At 39.5% G+C, this 21,219-nt stretch overlaps 1 protein-coding gene across 9 annotated transcripts in view; it reads right to left on the minus strand.

The window, feature by feature from the left end:
• The window catches only part of LOC115603814 (cohesin subunit SA-2-like), a 60,285-nt gene that overhangs the window by 11,767 nt on the left and 27,299 nt on the right, over nt 1–21,219 (minus strand). For all 9 annotated transcript variants that reach the window (XM_030476161.1, XM_030476165.1, XM_030476164.1 and 6 more), the window contains 13 exons: nt 13,743–13,850; nt 11,653–11,761; nt 10,679–10,796; nt 9,678–9,781; nt 9,158–9,250; nt 8,983–9,072; nt 7,792–7,995; nt 6,099–6,175; nt 5,033–5,120; nt 3,942–4,019; nt 1,977–2,069; nt 1,088–1,256; nt 20–168 (listed from right to left, as the gene is read on the minus strand). In XM_030476161.1, the coding sequence (XP_030332021.1) occupies nt 20–168; nt 1,088–1,256; nt 1,977–2,069; nt 3,942–4,019; nt 5,033–5,120; nt 6,099–6,175; nt 7,792–7,995; nt 8,983–9,072; nt 9,158–9,250; nt 9,678–9,781; nt 10,679–10,796; nt 11,653–11,761; nt 13,743–13,850 (1,480 nt within the window). The remainder of the gene's footprint in view (nt 1–19; nt 169–1,087; nt 1,257–1,976; nt 2,070–3,941; nt 4,020–5,032; nt 5,121–6,098; nt 6,176–7,791; nt 7,996–8,982; nt 9,073–9,157; nt 9,251–9,677; nt 9,782–10,678; nt 10,797–11,652; nt 11,762–13,742; nt 13,851–21,219) is intronic.

The raw sequence follows: 21,219 nt of genomic DNA on the forward strand, positions 1-21,219 counted from the left end.
ACCTCATCTGAAACATTACCTTCACATAATACTTGTAGATCTCAGCAGCTGCGGTCATCTCTACCACATTGTACGCTATTAACTTGCAATACGCTGCAAGAAGACTCCGCTTTTTGTGCAAGTTGTCAAGTTTGCAACTTTCATCCTTTCTCTCCTCTTCTGTCAGGTCTAGGGAAACAAAAGCATTGAAGCTTTGTTCTACTACTTTATTCAAGATATCTCAATTTTAATGACAAACTTTCATCCAAATAGCACAGACTCTGCTGTTCAGTCAACACAGTAAGCAACAAATGCTAGTGCTCATTCCTGAGTGTATCAGAAAATACAGGTTTATTTCCATTTCAAAGCTTGCAGCTGATTACAGTGAAAGCAAGTTATTTCCACGGTCTTCTTTCTACTCTCATCTTCATAGGGCTTTCACATTTCTGCTAGTCAGAATCTCCTTGTACAACACTGCTCACAGCTACAAAATGGAACCAGAATGCAAAAACACACCAAATGGATGAGAACAGATAAATTGCAATCACATTTTTTTCCCTAAAATAACACAGATGCTAGAAAACCAGTGTGTAACTCATCAGAAACCCTACAAAAGCTGCCATGCACCATCAACAAGAGAAGAGTTCAGATGGAACTCTCCAAGTAGTTATCAAAAAGAGTGACAGAAAAAAGTAATTTCCTATCATTAACTCTCTGGAACATGGGTTAATTAATTGATGGAAAACTTGTGGAAAACAAATACCCATTAGAGTCTTCCAACACAGCTACAAAGGTGCTTGGGGAGAGCTTCTTGCAGCAGGAGAGCTGAGATAACACTCTTTCCTGCTGCAAATGTAAGTAAATTTGCAGCTATTTCTTGTGGTTGATCCACAAGATGATCCACAAGATGCAGTGGATACAGATCAGTGTATCACAGGTCAGCCACTTCCTTCGTAAAGGGACTCAACCAAAAAAACCAAACAATCCCAACCCCTCCTCCCTCCCAAAAAAACCCCAAAGACCAGCCCATTTTCCTGATACATTCAGTGCAGATGACAAATTACAGCAGAAGTGGTAGATTGTTTCTCCGGTGATGAAGATGCCTAACCTTCGCTTTCGTCTTCTTCCTCCATGAAAACATGTTCCTGAATAAACAAAAGCAGTTTTTCCTGAAGCGATGTGCTAGGAAGATAATCTAGAAGTCCAACTGCTTCTTCGTTATTATTTGAATCCTGATGACTCGAAATCAGCAACCAGTCACAGAGTATCATGAAGGCCTGTACCAAACAAACAAAGCCAAAGAAGGATTTAGAGACCACTTTTCATGCCAACTCCACTTTCCATCTCCATCAAACACCAGAAGTCACAAACTAGCATTTATCCCACTTCTTCCTTGCAAGCTAAAGATTTCTGTTTGCCCCAACATGTGGTAAAATGCCACAGCAAAGCTCTTCTAGAATTTGTACCTTAGGATACAGCATATACAGGTATCATGCATGAACACCACCAAAAGGCTGTCAAACTTCCATGGAAAGAGCTCTGTTATGATAGAATATCTCCCTTTTAACACATGAATCACTGGACAATTTCTCCCATTTTTTTAAGTAATACTCAAAGCAAGGCATTACTAAAGCAATGATAGCAACCAGTACACAGTACACTGCTCAGTCTAATCAGAAAACAGTGATTATCAACTGGCAAATTGAGACACTCAGATTCATGAATTGAGACTTTCATTGATTCTGCAGATGGACCATGCAGATACATATCTGTGCTTGATTAAAGCACTGAATTTTGTAGTATTTCAACTAACATAACTTTAATTTTCCTTTAAAATAAGTAGTTGAAGATCGGGTTTTTTTAGAGTTATTTCTCTGCTAAGAGACAAAAAAAAATAGCAAAAATCAGTAGAAGGAAAAACTAGGATGAAAAGAAAGGCAGGCATTTAAAAGGAGGACTGAGCATGAACACCAGTGAAGTGATAGAGAAACACAAACCTTTTCTTTTACATCTTTATCCTTATGGTGGAGGAAGTGCATGCAAATCTGACTGAAATGTCTCAGCTCCCTTCCTAGTGCAAAAAGAGTCTCCTAAAAACATATTTAGGAAAAGTGACAGGAAAAATATGTTATGGACTATGATTCAATAGAGAATTACAGAACAAGCAACAGTTGCATCTTTCTTCCACTCTTATTATTCATTTAAGACAGCACAGCTTATGACATTATGAAAAAAGCTGACATCTCCCAGTAGCAACAGCTTACTCTTATGAACGACTTCTAAACCATGTCTTGTCTTCAGGCACAATATCTGGGATAGAAAGGTCAATCCATAAAAAATATATACTTCTCCCCAACTCTGGTGCAGAAATGTGACAAATACTAGTAGGACATGTGCATCTGTAACACTCGCTGAGGCTAGTGGTATTCAGCAAGTCACACTCTTGTTTCTCCATCTGTAGGATAGGCAGCTTTAATAGCATATGTTCTCTTATTCCCTCACTCATTTCAGTTTATCCTTATGATGCAGTAATAATGATTTCCACTTTAGAGATGGAAGTAGAGTCATGAAAACTCTGGTCCATCCCACCTAATTTGCAACATATATTGCCCTCTGGAGTTGCTCGTCTCCCTCCTTCTATTGATTATAGAGGGAATGCAGTTTAACCACGCTGCTACCTTTGGCACTCAAAAACTTAGACACCTCTATCTGTTAAGATGAATCCAGCAAGAGAGACTATTTGCCCACAGCCACAGAAAATATTCTAATCCTTCAGCAGGTCCCAGCTGTCACACTGCACTGAGCTTTGAGCAGCAAATAGAAGAGGAATGCCCTTACAGGAGGGCTGGATTTTGTGCTATGCAACTGTACATTTACAAGAAAGGGGATCCATCCCAGGGCATGCTGCAAAGCAGCAGAGGGGAAGGCAAAACATTGCCTTAACACTCTTGGGGGTGGAGGGGGAGGAAGAAACAGTCCTAGAGCTGCTGTCCAGGAAATGTTCTTTTTTGCTCTTGGAACTTCTCTCTCTGCCAACATCCAGATTTGGCCCTGCAGAGTGGGCCGTAACATTGTGCTTCCAATCAAAATCTGCTACCATATGAAAGGTCAAATTAAAAAATATGCTGCCCCATTATCAGTTAAGCTAACCATGTCTGGACTGAAAGGTAGAACATATTAGAGCAGTGAGAGATGCGGACATCCACACAGGAATGGAATGGGACGGGAATAGACAGTGAATCAGTCACCAAACGGGCAACCTCCCAGCTAACAAATGTCCGTGTCAGCGTCCTGTTCTGCACACACAGGAGTGAGCACCAGGGGAAGAGGATGGAATGACAGAAGCGGCAGCAGTCAGCGTAGTCAGAAATGACCATGAAAAGGAGCGGCACAGGTACACATCCACATGTGAACCAAACCATAACGGAGTTTTGCTCTGTGGTGTCTTAAACTAGACTGTCTTCTAAAATACCTGCCAGAACTTGGCATTTTATAAAACCAATGAAGAAAGTAAATAGTTGATGATAAAATTGCCACTTTCCTCAAGCTTTCTGCCAGAAATATATAAGTAAAACAAGAAAATAAGAACAAAACAAAGCAACAGATTTCCTGGAGGTTTCACTGAGTATTCTTTGTTGCTTAAAACAAGAAAACAACAAACTATTTGGCAGTGGAACAAGTTCCTTATCTCCATCAAGCCTCAGGAATTCAATGCACATGTTTTGCAGTAAAAATAGAGTTGATCCACTATTCACTTATTCTCTTGCAGATTGAAAAAGCATAAATACTTATTAAAAAAAGAGGGCAAGACTGAGAGAAAATGCCTCAATTCAACTTGGTTTCCTCAAGAAAACACACAAATTAACTTCTTAGAAAGCTTTGGCACTCAGTTTTTTTCTGGCAATCTGAGAACAGAAAAGCAACTTAAACTTCTAGAATCACAGCTCCGGGATTCAACCAACCTTGGGAGAATTTTCCGAAACTGCAGCTAGTTGCCACAGGAGAGAAAAATATGTGCACTGGAGAGCTGGCAGGATAATCTGCAAATAAAAACACATGTACTTTATTTACATGAACCTTTGAACATGAAACTCAACAGCAAAAAGCTTAGGACTAAACAAAGCATTCAAGCCTGACATTCTGCATGCTGCTTGCATGACTGTTTCTGCACTGTAAAGTATTTAGACACTCAAACTTAATGAGTTTACATACAAGCAAACATTGCCTCCTGAGAACCTTCATTACTAAGGTGCTGCTTCTGCAGAACTCTGACATTTTGATGAGTTCAGTGGAAATTAACCATGTACCAAAGAGAGTGTTCACAGAGGCTAACTTTAGCTCAGCTTCTTGGGATTTCTCTGCAGTCTTTGATGAAAGGTTGACTCCTCCAGAGGGCAGTTCAGAGCAGAAGCCAAACTTTGGTGCTCCAGTGCCCCATCTAAAGGAGTCCACCTCTACCTACTTGCTACAGGCTCTCTCTACTCAACTAAATTTTACCCCTTCCCAAATAACCTCAAGTTGTCGCCTCAAAACAGGTGCTGATTAACAGTCATGGCTGCTGGAGTACTTCGCCTTGTAATCCCAGGATATACACCTCCATTTTGGCACAGCCAATATTTGAATGGAGGCAATCAGACAACCAAAAGGCTGCAGTTGAGACAGCTGGTAATTACAAACCATCTTCACCAAGAGTCAACATTCAAGCACCAGGTCCAAAGTATTCCTATTTCTGTTTATATGCAATCTACAATTTCATGTGTACTGAGAGCAAGACCGTGCAATCATGGGAAGTACTGAGCGTGGCAAAGGATCAATCCAGATGTTGGATGATTACCATAGTTCTGGATAATCTCCAAAATAAATGAATCTATGGCATGAATTTACTGATTCAAATAACTTTATACCAAAGACAGCCTCATTTCCCCAGATTGAGAAATGGAAACAGTATCTTTCTGCCTCATAGAACATTGATATATGAGGTTATTTAGTATTTCCTAATTTTCCTGCTTTCAACAAGAAAAAGCTCCTTCAGTGTTAAATATTAACAACTGACCAGAACAGGCAAACTCCCATGTTCCATTTCAAACACCAGCAACCTTAAAGTCTTGTCACACAGATTCCACTTGGTGAGATCATGTGCACTGCAAGTGAAAAAGAAATTATAATGATACACTAAGCAAGAAACAAAATCTCACCTGAACAAACAGCTTAAATGTGTCCTATTTTTGCCTTTATCTCATATATAGCAATAACATTAAACAACTAATCAATAAGGGGAGAGGGAGAGGAAGTTAAATTGTTTTTCACAATCAAACGCTGCAACCTTTAGTCTGTAGCTTTATGGTCTGCATTCCTACCACAAAACTGCAGTGTCATGAGGAGAGGAAAAAGAAGCTTGAGCTCTGTTCCTTTTCCTATACTCTACCCACACTCTCTAAGTGCCCAAAAGGGTCTAAAGAACAATTTCCTCATCCCACTTTAAAAGACTGTTTCTAATACTCTTGAGTATTTATTTGCAGCTCAATGTTAGACTTCTCTTTGCAAAAACAGAGCAGCCCTAGCACGCAGGGTAGGTAAAGTCTGAGAAGGCAGACAAATTCTCCTACCCTCTACTATCTTGGATGACAATTTACTTAGTGAACAATCCCTGGAAAGCCAAGCTCTTGAGAAATCCATCTTTCAACAGAAGATCAAATAAACAAAACCAAACAAAGCAGATAACATCTGCTGGGGAAAAAAGACTTTATTCACTACACTCTCTTCAGACTGACCACCAGTGTTGACAGTAAGGTAGTGCTAAAGCATCCAGCTAGGAGGGAGGCACCACAGAGAGGATCTTTTGTGTCTGCTCCGAGGTCCCGACTCTGTAACACACACTTCTCAAGCCACATTAGGGCTGATGCTCAAACCTCAGTAATGAATCCAAAAAGAATTCCATACCCAAGAGTACAGTTCTATTGAGAAGAAACTAAACCTTGCGGCACTTCTCATAGGGATCATTTTCATTCTCTTGTGAAAAATCTTATTAAACCCAACAAACAAGAGCAATTCTCATTTTGGGCCTGTTAGGTTGATACTTCAGTATATGGGAAAGTAAATTGTGCAAATAAATATCTCACTTATGAAAAGCTGCTACTCTTCTCAAAACAGAGTGCATCCGGGAAATTTCTCCTGCATCCGTACAAAATCCTTCTTCCTAAATTATGAAAGTTTGGGAAAGAGAAAGGAATTAGCCACTGTGGGGCAAGGCAACTGCTATGTTCTCTTCCCAACCAATCCACAAGTTTGAATTACTCTCCTCCAGCCCTCCCCAGTCCCTTCGCCTTTAACAATACTACTCATATCTTCCTCTATAGTAAAAAGAAACCAAAACTTTGACTGCACAGAAATTCTGTATAAGAAAACATTTTGACATTAATAAACCCATGGCAGCCTCCCTAGCCTACAGTATTGCTAACATAGAGGAAAAACTAGCCATTAGGCGAACACAGAAGTGCTAACCCTCAGACTCACAGGCCATGCGTGGTCCCTCGCACAGTTGTTAAGGATCTCTGGAGAACTAACTGTTCACATGGTGCTGACTCTCCTTGCTTCCAGCTGCCAGATCACATTCAAAGATAGCTAAAAATATATTAAATACTTTCCCATAGATGCAATTGCTGTAGTTTCCACAAGTATACTACGTGATTATGGGGATGTATATACAACCAGGAATTAGAAGGGTGGGGTTCCAGGAGAAAATCTCTTTATTTAGATATGGATCACACTACGAAGGAGTTGAAGAATCCCTGGTCTAGCACTTATCTTGTGTCTTATAAGCACACATTTTCCCACATTGACATAGATATCTATTTAAGACCCGCAAAATAAATCTAATCTGAGGTTAGGAGATTTTTTGGCTTGACACATTTTACAATATCCCAGTGTCCAATAAAAACCTGTCAGTGTTAACACTCATACCATGGCATGGCACCTGTTCATGACGGCACAGTTGATCAGATCAGCTGCAGGCTTCTGTTGTTCAGTTCAGCCAGCAAGCTATTCATATCACTACCAGCTGTTTCTGCTTTTTAGAACTAATGAAAAACTTTGAGGGAGACTCTGCAGTCCTCCTTCAAGGGGAAGGTCATTATTTCAAAGACCCCAAAGCTATACAATCTGCTTATACAATTAAGACCACTGGGTTGCTTTTTTTTCCCCTAAAACTATCTCTACAGCCAAATTGGCAGCACAAAGGACATCTTGTGTATAGTCAAATATGTAGTAGTACAGAACTATACCTTTTTTGGGAACAGTCTCATCACCTATAGATCCACAGCACTTATTAGCTGATCTTGTACATAGTATCCTTTGGCCTGGTAGCGGAACAACTATGGAGCAACTGTGGAGCTTAGGTCCAGAATATCTGTTCTAGCACTTATTTTGTTTCTTATAAGTACACATTCTTCCACATTGACATAGACATGCATTTAAGACCATCAAAATAAATCCAATCTGTGGTTAAGGGATTTTTAGGCTTGGCACATTTTACAATATCCTGGTATCCCAAAAAACCTGCCAGAAGACATAAAATGCCCTGTTGCTGGTGTGGACTATTTCGTTTATTACTTTCCCCATTCTATTCCTGCCAAAATACATCTGCTTCATTAAAATGTAAACAGTCTTTTCAGAGGCACAAACTCATCTTGGGAAGCTCTGCTCCCCTCAAGCAGAAACAGTAGTCAAAGAATAGCTCCACATCTCCCTTAATATTTTTGTCTTATTTTTTCATAGGGAAACAGTCTGTTTATCTCCACAATGAGTCACACTCACCTTTTGCCAGAAGCCATCTAGTAGCTGGTTAAGCTGTCCCATCAACTCATCTATCAGTTGAGTTCGGGCATGATCCACCTGGCTATAGATGGCAATCTCCTTACTGCAGAGGACATAATAAGTCCTGGAGGAAGCCTCAAGGACAGATATGTCAGAGTGTTTGTCCACAATGTCTTTGACCTCTTTCAGCAAAGCATCCAAATGCTGCAGGTGATAAAAGGGGTATTATAGGTAAATTGTACAAAAATCCACTTACGCTTTAGATACACTTCACTAGGCCCACATATGTTCACAGGTCATATATCGAACCTAAAATAAATGCCAGTCTAAGAAGCAGAGGGGCAGGATTAAAGGATGCAACTTTTTTTCTGGGTTTATAGTTCTTTTTAGTTATTATTGTCTCTGGATCTTCCTAAAGAATGAAGCAACTGCTTTAAGTTCTACTTTAGCAGTACATGTTTGGTACTACATAAAGACAAAGGCAGGGAATAAAAAATGCCTTTCCAAAGGATAGGTGTGTCTCCAAACTATGGAAGTTGGTTCCCTCAGCATCAGAAGATGGAAAATGTTTCAGATCATGTTAGCAACTGGGATCTTCACTCTTAGTGAGAGGAGGTAACTTCTGCCATTCTGCTGACTCTCCTCCAGTTAACATTTTGTGCTGAAATTAACCTAGGAGTGTTCGCCTAACATTACCTCCCTGTAAACATCCCTGCTTAAGAATACATTAAGCTATTTCAAGGATTTCATCTATCTGTTTCTGACCATCCCTTTCCCATCAGCAGATATACTATCTCCATTCTTATCTTTCAGTTACTATCATTCCCCAGCAGCTGGGAGTCAGTCTTCAAGGAGAATGAAACCTTTTCTGTTGTAAACTCCTGGGAGACACCAGCTCAGGCACATGGCATTACCCACCCTCTCTCCACCCAGCAATAAAAAACCCAGGGCTGGGCCTACCACATGAAACCACAAATCATTACCCACTAGGGCCAGTCACAGCATATCAGAACTGACCAGCACTAAGGCTTTTCTTTGGCAGTCCCTAATAAGACCACTTTCCTCAAGGTATGAAATGATTTCTTTACATTTCAACAGTCTCCTACTTGTTCCAAGTCCCACTAAACTCTGTACATTGTCATGGAAATTTAGTACATTCCACACAAACCAACTACCCCAATTCCTATTCACCTTCTCTAGATGTCCTGTACTGTAAACATCTAAATCATAATACTGGGGAATCTGCAGAAGATTCGCCGCTTTTTGTGCATCTGTTGAATACTGCAGAGAAAAAACAGGATATGAGTACACTGCAGGAATTTTAATGAAATATTTAACATGCATTCACAGAGCAGCTGTTAGTTACCTTTGCCAAGAGCTGAGGAAGCACCATAATAAAGTGTTCAGTAATTTTGGTACAATCTTCCAATTGTATTTTCTTCTCTTTTACTGAAATAATCTGCAGATAAAGTATTTTATTTCAATTATAAAATCTCTTAGATTTGAGTGGCATTTTATATGTAACCCAAGGTTTACTCACATGCCTTTGTCTAAAGCATATCAAGCTAAGATAAAGATACTTTTCCATGGAGACAACCAGACGATTTTTATTTTTTGTTAACCATAAATTAGATGCAAATTGTTGAACAGCTATATCTCACAGATAAAATGCTCACCATTTCTCACCATTTGTCAGTAACATGCTTCCACTGGCATTCCCCTAATGCCTATCTCCTTCAACTGATAAGATGTAGAGGTCAAAAGACACTGTGTGGTTTCATAAAATAAGCCATTTTATTTCCTAAGATATACCTACTGCTAGGAACACGTTATCTGGCAAAGCGAACGCGATTACAGGACAATAAGTAAGACTAAGATGTACTGACTTTTTTGGCTGCACCTCTGCCCACTGGAGGATGACCTTCAGCTGCTTCTCTAACCGTTGCGAGGATAATTTCAATGAGGGCACTTTCATGGGCATCACTCAGTTCTGTAAGTAAATCAGTCTCCTTTCAGCATCACACGAAAGAAAATTGAAGATGCAGCAACAGCTAATGTAAAGCCTACTCATTTATCTGAGCAACTGTGGAAGGACACTACAGAAAGAAAGATGAAGTGTTGCCAAATAAATACCTAGAGAGTGTTGGATTTAATTTGAAGAAAATTATTTTCTACATTTACTGAACACAAAAACAATTACTCCTATAATGGATAATCATTTTAGGGCAGCTGGGCTAAAATACAGGCAGTTTTAACAAGGCCTACTCCTACTGACTACTAACTCATTAGGACAAACCTGCTTCTTTGAGTACCAAAACGCTTTAACTCATCGGCTCTACAAACTTTGATTTCAATCACACAACCACCTCCAGTTCTACTACCACAACTACTCACAGAATCATAGAATGGTTTGGGTTGGAAGGGACTGTAAAGTTTTATTTAAGTTTACTTTAAAATAATTCTAAAAAACCCTAATCCTCTAGAGCGTTAGATATCAATGAACTCAACACATCACACATTTTCTCTTCAGGCATGAACAATAACCCAACAGCTACTGCATGTCAATCAATTAATACTTTTAGGTTCTTAAGATTGGACAAACAGGAAAAGTAAATGTTACTTAAGCATTATGGCCTAATTATGCAATTATTCTTGCAAAGTTTCTAAACTAGCATTACATAAATACAGAACACTGAATAAAATAAACATGTTGATACAAATATCGCATTGGCTGTGCATTGAGTTACATCTGCTTTGTGGCCCTTGGGGACCAGTATTTGGGATCAAAGGGTACTGTAATATGGAATGATCCTAAACTAGCCAAAGGCAAAGTTCAAAAAAACAGTATCAAGAGATTCAGAGAAAACTAAGCTCTTTGTTTACCCACCTTCTCCACCTTCTTCAGCATTTTTTAATAGAAGGGTGGTCATGCACTCCCAGTCCTTCAGGAAGTTGCCTGCCCAGTCCCACAAGCTGTCTATGAGGTATGCAACATGTTTGTGTAGCTAGGGATTAAAAACACAAGCTTATAGAAGCAAACACATAATTAAAAGAAATAGAGCTTCCTATGTTCTTCTCCCTTTTTCCAATTACAAAGCCTTGTCATTCACACATATATTCACACACGGTATTCCAATATGTTCAGTTTGAGGCTAATCAACATTTAAACACCATGTCTTCAATCTGATACAAAGCAGAAAAGTAGAGGGAAAAAAGTAGGGAAAAAAGCTTCTCTTTCCTCTTTTTAGGATATCTTTACTTTGTAATTTAAGTAATCTCTTTAAAACTAGCTTCTGCATTGCTTTTATAGTGCTGATTCCAACTAAAACTCTTGGGACTAGAAACTAAATCTTGGGACTAGGTCCGAGTCAATGTTTTAAGCAATGTCTGTGAAATTCTTTCTGAAAGAGTCAAAACTGCTGTGCCTGAGACACTTTGGCCAGACAGAGGTCTGCACTGCAGCAAACGCCAAATAGTGAAGTACAGCACTTAAGCCGATAAAACTCTCAGTAAAATTATGCAGTTCTTAGTCAGCATAGAGTGATGGTACAGCTACCCAGATCTACCTGCAGAAAGACACAGACACATACCAGAAACCCTCACTCAGTGGCATTAGTCCACCAGGTTGTTTTCAGAAGCTACTTCAAGCACTGATTCTCTCCATTAGCATAGTTGTAAATTAGTTTTAATACAACAGAACAGAAGCATCTTCATTAAAAACTCATCCTAGAGAGCGAAAACATCCCAAACACCAAACATTTCAGAGCTCACCACCAGAAATAGCTTTCAAAAGGAGCCAATACTTGATTTAACATTCAACACTGGATTTAAAAGGCTTACTGTAGGGGCTGCTTTCCTCACCTTACTGTCCAGGAAAAAACGTATTAATCTTTTCAACTGGTCAGTACTCGCCCCAAACTTCCCTCCTCCTTTGGGCTGAACTTCTTCATCTCCCTCATGACTAAGCAACCTGCCAATACAGAAGGAAGTCAGTCCAGTTCTGCCACTTTCTCCTTCTACTCATTTGCCAACGTAACACTAATTCTGTCAAGATCCCAAAGACTGTATTTCTTCTAAATGTCTACTTTATAACTCCAAATCACATTAGACTTTTATCAGATGAACGGAAAAGAGATTAGATTGTTTTCCATTATGAGAGATCTGCTGTCCCTGTGGATGCAGAGATTATTTATTTCTGACAATTTCACAGGTACCCTGCCAGCTTTCTGGACAACAGATGCAGATTCCATAGAGCTGAACATATAATGAGGTAGGCATTTGCTCATGCTTGAAAAAGGGCTTGCTCTAGGCTGAATTTAAACATTAACAACAGAGTAGAGATATTACTACCCAACCATTATTCGTATCATGATACATCTTGGAACTGAAACTTCTTAAAGCAAGCACAGTATTTTGTATTTGTAAGAGGAAATCTACTCAACTTTACAAATACAGTGGAAAAACTGTTCTTCCTCTTCTATCTGAAGTATGAAGCACAATATGACACTTCAATTTCCATTTCCCTCTTTATCCAAAATTAGTGTGACTGTACTGCTTATGAAAAATGCTAGTCCCAAGATAAATACAGGAAGGCCATCCCTGCAGATTAATGTAAGGCCCAAATGGCTTGGATTTAAGAGCAGGACCACACTACTCAATGTCAATACAAGCTTACCCTTTCAGAAGGTGTTTCTACTGGTATAATTTATGCCAGCTAAGTAATTAGCCTAAGTTAAAAATGCAGACACTGAGGAGATTTCATGCAAACCAAGGAGGGGGGAAGCATAAGCATTTATGCTAAAACTTTTAGCAATATGACCAGGGAAAGGACACTGAGCCTAACATCTCGAGCACACTAGAATGAACATTTCTATTCTGGCAGAAGTGCTGGAGAGAAGAACCGGACAAACGAGAACAGGATGATGTTTACAGGGTCAAAGTGTCCACACTGCACTGGCAAGCTGAGTAGAAAAAGTAGTTACCAGGGCACTCAATTCAATGGCAAAAAGCAGCAGTGTTCTGTGAGGAAAAACACCTGATTTATGATAGAATATTAGGACCAACACAAAAGACCAAGTAAGACTAGGAGATGTGATAGAAGACTCGTCAAAACAGAAATTTATCTTCATTTGTCTTTCTGTTGGACTTGGTTCCACAAACCCCAGAATGTCAGCAATTCAGCCAGATAGGAAGAGACAACTAAGAGGAGATTCTGCATGTATGAAAATACAGATTATTATTATTTCTGATTTTTTCCCCACAAAAATCTTGCCAAAATATTTTTATTTTCATTCCTCTTTGTAAGGCAAAATTATTTCTCTCAGCCACAGAGACAGAATATTTATTTCTTCTCATTTTAGCACGCCAACTCCATTCGCTTCATGCAACCATTGTTATAAGAAGCCCATTTATAAGAGTTACTCCTGGGGAAGATAAACCCTGTACTTCATTAACCTGACAGAAAATTGGGAGGGCTTTTTAATCTGCTGCATCTCTCATTATTCAAAGCCTTTACAATGTATAAGGCAACTTCCAAAGGGAGAAGAGGAGGCCATTTTTGTGATTAATCAGCAAAGCTATGGAAATCCAGCAGATGCCAGGTGATGAATTAGCTTGTAAGTAGCAAAGCAACAGGAAAAGAAAGTAGAAAGAAAGGAGGTACACTCTCAACATTGCATGGCACCTGTGGATCAATCAGTTGTTTCATATTCTCTGCGTTAGTCTTGCAACTTTTCTCATGCTTATTGTGGCAGGGCTGTGCAGGGGAACAAGCAATTACCCCCAGACAGCATTCCTCTTCTGATTCAGCAGAAGAAAGCACATCTGCTACCCTCATGGTACACACTTCCAGCAGAAAAACGAATGCTTAATGTCCCTCCGAAATAAACCCACCTTTGTTCTGAAACAAATGAGAATATGCAAGAAGTAGGCATGCAAGCAGGCAGAGATACCTTTTATAAAGGAATTCCCCAGCTGCTACTGCAAGCGGACGGTGTGTGGTATAAACAAACTGGTATAACGTTTCACAGTCTTCATCTGATAACACATCCTCACAGTTCCTAGGCAAAAATAACAACGGAAGTTATAGTTCAGGTTTATCTGCAAATAATATTATGAACATTATGTCCAGCTTTTACTAGACCTGTAGCCATACTACTTGCTTACACAGCTAAATTTTTGTAGGATATATCTAAAAACTCTATTAAACAAAATTAGTAGCATTCTTTTACTCACTGTGCACAGATACAGAGCTGTGCAAGCCATGATAAATCAGGCCCACTGCATGGACATGAACATTAACTTAAAGTATAATTTAGGCTGATTAGTGGTCACAGTAAAAACAGTAATAATAATAAAATAGGAAAGTCATGCCTCTATGCTTAGCTGTTCACCATAGAAGTTAACAAACAAAAAGAAAAGCCTTCATTTTATAGTACAAATTATTTTTAAATTATTTACTACAGTATTTTAAAACCTATACTCTATTAGACTAAGCTTATACAGTCACATGTGAAAAGAAATCAGAACACATTCCTGATAGCATGACTATGACTGTGACCTTTCTGTGCAAAGACACTCAATGTTGTAATTTTTTTCATTCAGCTACACATCTTGAGAATATCACATGCCAACCAGTAAACCTAGAACACTCCATGGTAGAAATATCAGCCTTTTTCAAAAAAGAAACTGAAGCATCAAGGTGGAATAACCCACCAAAGAGACACCAGAGGAGTGAAGCCCAAAGCAAGGATTAGTTTCAAAATGCCTGCTCCTTACTGCCTCAGCAACACCATTAGACTAAGCTATTGCAGAGAATGAAAGAGCAACACATAAAATCCCTTCTACAGAGAGGTAAGAGGAAAGGATATTTATTACTGCACTCAGTCCTCAGGTAGTAACGGTTTAAAACCATCTACAGCTGTGGCCCAGCATCTTATCTAAAACAGGATTTGTGCTCTCCATTTGCCGGGAGTGATGTCTTAGAAAAATCAGCTGCCTTTCCTGTGTTTGCCCATTTGTCTCCTAACCCATTGCACCCTTTAGCACCCTCATAAGTCACAAAGCCCCAAAACATCCTCCAACCTGACCAAAAAAAAGTGAGCTCATGCTAGGCAAGAGTATCACTGGAGTGTCCATTGCAAATATTTTTTAGCACTGTCTGGGATTTAAAACTGGGTGGAAGAGGAGGAGATAACACTTACTTCTCGAAGCCAATAGCCTCTCATTTATAGGAGTTCATACCCCATGAATTTTAGCTTTACAATATTTACTCATATATCAGTTGAATTTTCCACATTTTTTCTGTGGTTGCTTACAATGGTCACTGGAACAGTGAAAAGGTCTTCGAATGGAAGTGCTGATGGTATGTCTCCAAAAGTGATGGGTCAATCTCACAAGGTAACACTTGCCCTCAACCAAAAAGTCAAGGGAAGTTTTGGTGGCCGCTTTTAACATTCAATTCCCTTAAATATATATTTGCAGAATTAGGACATGTACAAAGTGCTAAGTATATGTATAGTGAAATCAGCATAAATGAAAATATTTAGGTGACTCCTCTTCAGCCATCTACAGGACTGGGAAAATAGAGTAAATCTGATTAAACAGAAAGAAATTGAAAGAGGTAACATGGTGCATTAGAGTATATGAATGAATAAACATTGCTGTGTCCTGTGAAGCCATGAATGAAGTATCATATTTATTAAACTTCTACAAGTTTAACAAGTGAGAGTAAAACAAAGACTGACAACAGATTGCACTTACAGGAGTCAAAATACATGATACAGAAACTGTTTTTGTTAAAAGGCTATGGGGAATTTACCAAAATAAACTAGCAGTCTGACAAGATTTCTTTTATTCTTATTAAGGTCAATCTATTATTTAGTTCTTGTAAAGCACTAGTTTCTGTGACGATGTCCTTGCAATTTTCTCTCTACATACTTTTAAAAAACTGAGAACAGCTGAGGACAGACAGCACCTCTGGAGATCTACATGATCTCCATGGACTACATGCCCAACGCCCTGCTCAGAGGATGATCAGCTAAGGCATGTTGCTGATGGTTATGTCCAATCAGGTTTTGAACATCTATAAAATCAGAGACTCCATAACTTCTTTGAAAAACTGTTCCAGCCTTGGACCACCCCTGAAGTGAAAACCTTTCTTACCCTTATGCTTGAATGGAATTTCCTGTATGAGCATGCCAGTCAAATGTACACTTCCTTTTATGTTTGAGGGTTTTATTCTTTATATTTTGGGTTTTTTCTTCTTAGCACATTTACGGAAATAGTGAATGCAACACCTGTGTGTCTCAATTTTAAAAAAATTCCTTGCCTACATTGTTCAGATAGCTTGAAGAGCTCAGCAACCTGCCTGCCATCTCTTTGGGTCGAAATTCAGGGCTCTCCTGTTCCAGTACAAATGCAACTGCCTTTCCCTAGAAACTTCCTTTCCTTAGGAAAGGCCCTGGGGTCCTGGTGGACCCAAAGTTGAAATGAGCCAGCAGTGTGCCCTTGCTGCAAAGGCAGTGAATGGTATCCCAGGCTGCATTAGAAGAAGTGTTTCCAGCAGGTCAAGGGAGGTGATCCTTCCCCTCTGCTGGTGAGGCCACACCTGGAGTGCTGAGTCCACTGCTGGGATGAGCGGGACACACAATCCTGGAGAGTCCAATGAAGGGCCACAAAGAGGATTAAGGGACTGGAGCATCTCTCCTATAAGGAAAGGCTGAGAGAGCTGGGACTGTTCAGCCTCGAAAAAAGGTGGCTCAGGGGAATCTTATCAGTGTGCAAGTCCCTGAAGGGGGGGTGCAAAGAAGGTGGAGCCAGGCTCTGCTCAGTGACAGGACCAGAGGTAGTAGGCTCAAACAGGAGATTCCCTCTAGCCATCAGAAAACACATTTTTACTGTGAGGGTGACAGAGCACTGTCAAAGACTGTCCAGAGAGGTTGTGGAGTCTCCATTGCTGGAGATACTCAAAAGCTATCTGGGCACGGTCCTGGACACCTGGCTCGAGGTGGCCCTGCTTGAGCAGGGGGGTTGGACCTCATGACCTCCAGAGGTCCCTTCTAACTCAGTCATTCTGTGATTCTGAAATCCCACCCTCTTTGTTTTTAACTTTGTCTTCAAAGAGGTTAGATATGTGTCCCAATTACATTAATTTACAGCAGTGTTATTTCCTCCTTCCTCAAGACAAGAGTAGGTCAGATACAATAGCTCAGCCATGTATGAAGCACTCCCTAAATAGCACAGAAGCAAAGGAGGGGAAAACAACCCATTTTCTTTGCAGCACAGGCTGACAGACACTCATGACACCATTTGAGCAGCTGATTTTTTTTTCTTCTTTGTTGAATGGGAGGGAATACCTGTATGTACTACTACTACTTTTCACATACTGCTCAACCACTACTCCCCGTGATACAATGAGGTTTATACTCATAACTCTCACTCAAATGAGTGCTTAAGGGTTTTACTTGCCTCTGGAAGTAGCAGCACTGACTACACCTGCTACCAGTAGTACTACCATGGTAAATGAGTGCCTTTCTTTTTTACATACATAAGCCAATCATCAAACATTCAAAGAATACTTCAAATACAGCAATAATACTGCTGCAAATTTTACAGCCCTCAGAATGCCAAGCAACAGATAAAGGTTAAGCCAGAAGTGCCTGCCAGTGTTTAGGTGCCTAAAAATAAACAGGCATGGCCTTCCACATACCAATGTCATGACATATCATTTTCTCTGCACTTCAGTGTGAACATGTCACAAAGAAGTTGGGATATTCTAGGGGGGATCACAGACCCATTTTGTTCTGCATATGGCACCAGTTTAAAGATTTTGTATCATCTTGCTCTTTCTTCCATTTTACTGTATGCCAAGAGACATGACTGCTACAGTTGCCTCTCTTGTTCTGTGCTACTGCTTATACCAAAGATAACCATCAAAATCAGCGATGATCAGCAACATGATAACATGATTGCCACTACAATATAACAAGAGTCCTTTTCTACCCACTTTAAAATAGGATTAGCATGTTGCAATACACTGTGATTCTATGATTATGCTGTGACAGAATGCAGGATGATGCACATTATACAGATGCTGTATAGTATGCTGTTTTGGTTAAGAAACATAACCCTAGGAGACAGAATTCTTATTTTTCTTATTAACTCCTCAGATGGGAAAGATAAGATTTCAGAATAGGTCTCAAGGCTCTTGAATAGAGGTGCTTGATGGCAGAAAACTGCTCAAGGTAACTTCCAAGAAAGCATAAACCTGAGAGGATGGAAAAGAGGATAAGACAGAGGAGAAGGCACGTGCCTTTGTTCTATGTTGGTCTTTCACTTTTCTTTTGTTTGGAATAGGCTTGGCAAAGCACTACCATAACTCCACCTGAAAAGGGTGTGGTAGACCTTAAGGAATCACAGGGGAGCTGTGAGGAGCTCCATGCCACTACCTTTTGATAGTACCTAATCTGCTACAAGCAAGTTACTGATACAAGAAAACAGAACTGGGCAGTATAATTTCTTTGCTGGTTCACATGCTACTTCTTTCAACTTCAAGGTAACATTCCTTTATTTTTCCTAAAAGCCACTGAACAAGATAATAATTTCCTTATTTGTATTCACAGCATGTCTCCTCATCTTAGTTTTTACAATCACATGAAAACACTTTTTATAATAGCATTTAAGCCTTCAATAAACTTAACTGTTTTTCTACACAATAGCTTGTCTGAACAAGCCAGATACAGTGCATTTGCCTAACAAATGCCAATGTCTCCTCCGAAGTCCATGGCTTAGCTATGAAATAACACTACAGAAGCGCAGAGTTCAACTCTCTGCTGACACTGAATTACTTGTCATGGGACACCTACACCTACCACTAGAACTAGTGACATATGTTATATTTTTGTTTCCCATGGCATCCTTTGCCAAAGCCAGTTTTCAAGTTTCTCCTACAGTGTGGCCCCTTCCTCTCCAAACTAAAACATCCTGCGCGCTCTAGTTGAGAACTGTAATGGAGACTTAAGATTTTTAAGCCCAACGGTGATGTACCCCTACTTGAGTCAGGCCTCCTGTGCGAAGCAGGACACTGGGAAAATACAAGCCTCAGTTTCTTGATTTTCAAGACTTTCTGCTGACCACTGTCAAAGCACTGTGGTAAGAATTAATGTATTTATCAGCTCCACTGAATAGTTTTCAAACTATTTATGTTAAGTCCTCCATGAGTGTAGTATACTCTCGGTTCTCACTAAGGCAGCTCTTCTATATTTCAAATGTGAGTTTTGTGTTTAAAACTCAGTTTAATTTCTAGTTACATTTAACTAATGTAACACAAAGCAATTTTCCCCTGTGCTATTTACATATTCAAGCTATATGTAGATTTGTGCCCCTCCCTTCACCACTTGTAACCTTTTGCTCATTCACCTACTACAGTTACCCGATTACTTTTGCTGCTCTTTTCCAAAATCCCTCTACTCTTTTAGGTCATTAAGTACACAAAAATGAACAGAATTATCTGGCAGTAGGCACACTGAACTAATTTGCCTCCTAAAGGGCAATGTTTTCAGTAAGACTCCTTGGTCTCTCTGTCACTCATGTTTTCTCCCTCTAATTCCTTCCTAGTTCTATTCCCTCTCAGATCCTTTGCAACATTAATGCTAACAATTATGCATAATTCAGTAACATTAATAATTTCTACTATGCCAAACCTCATAGGCTTATTTCAGTTTTGAGATCACATCATGCTGTGTAAAAATAGAAATCTACTAGCCCAAAGACCTTGGCATTCAATTGAGACAACACGCAACAAACAAGAAGACAAAAACCTCAGCTCACAGAGATAGACAAGATGACAATACAATTATGGATTTGAAAAAAAAAAAACCCACAACCAAAAACCCAGGTATACGCATTTGAATCAGCACCAGGATTTTTTTGAGTAATGCAACACATATAAGTGAATTGAAAAGATCAGTGTTTTCACTGCGGCTCTAGCTAGCACATGGGCGAGTAGCACACAGAGTAGTGAATGCAGTGATGGTTAAGAGATGGTCAAAACTGTTACTAACATCCATGGAGCTAACTGCTCCACTGCAACTGTAAAACATCACAAAAACAATTAAGTAGCAATGAGGTCTCGCTACTGTACTCACCCAAAAGACAATTAGGGAAGCCAGTAAAAGAGAGTTACTCATATAGTGAATTTTCCCCAAGAAAGTCACAGAGCACCCAATGGACTAACTGGAGGAAAAAAGTGACTCCTGGCCTTGCTTCTTGCCAACACATCATGAAAAACCGAAAGATTTATTTCAAGATTAGACACATACTTTAAAGGTCAGTACCTTAAGAGTTAAGACTGTATTATTTGTTAAAAATAATTCATGATTCCAAATCAAATATAGGGAATTCATAACATAGAGGTTCTTGCCAGTGGCTTTAAAAATAGAAACTCGATCTGAAATGTCCTTCACGTCTCACTAAAAATGCAAGTTGGGCAGCTAGAATTCAGTTGCCAAATTTGCAGATGACAAAAAAGAGCCATCCACAGAGAAGCCAATACAGCATGACAAGAGTGGCAAAAAATTTGATTACATCAATGCATACAAGTAGAAGTGTCATTTATACAAGCTGCCATTTATTATTCTTTAAAGACAGGGGAGTTGCTGTCCCCAACCTCATTTCATGTTTTACTGCATGTATCAAGCAGCATTACTGCTCAATATCCAGATACTGGATTTGAGCTATGAAACACTCCTATTTGAGACACAATAGCCCTGGAATTTCTTTGCTTCTGCAAAGCCAGCAATGAGTCCTTTCAGACTCTGTTGCAGGTACTGAGGCATAGGCTTTTCCCCTGCTAGAAAAGCATCTTGATGCAGGCTCTTATTAAGAATTCTGTACATGTGACTGTCTATATTGTGTGCATTCTCTTCACACAGGTTTTATAGACTGGTCAGTACTAGTCTTACCAAAAACAAGAGCTGTCATTGAATTTGCTTATTGAGCCCCCAGTTCCCACTTTCATCATCCCAGTAATTAAGCCAAATCAGCAGGGCTCAGAGCAACCGGGGAGGGGAGAAGGCAGAAAGGAGGATGGCTATGCAACAGATGAGCAAAAAGGAAGAGAAACATCTAGGCCTCCACACAGCCTAATCAAAAACAACTACAAAATGTATTAATTTTACTTACAAAACCTACATTTTATCATGGAAAAATGTCATTCAGAAAACTTCTGAAGGCATTTATTCACATTGGAAATCAAATTTAAGAAAAATTAGGAAAAATTGCTTCAGGGAAAAAGAAACATTGATCAAACTTTTATAGCTGCAGCTTGCATTAATGAGAACGTGATCCCTTATAATAAAGCCAGAAATGACAAACTGCTGCAGTGCCAATACAGCACTTGTTAGTGCAGACACAGAACAAGGGCAACCA

The sequence above is a fragment of the Strigops habroptila genome, chromosome 2 (assembly GCF_004027225.2).
Source record: "Strigops habroptila isolate Jane chromosome 2, bStrHab1.2.pri, whole genome shotgun sequence".
Classification (NCBI taxonomy): domain Eukaryota; kingdom Metazoa; phylum Chordata; class Aves; order Psittaciformes; family Psittacidae; genus Strigops; species Strigops habroptila.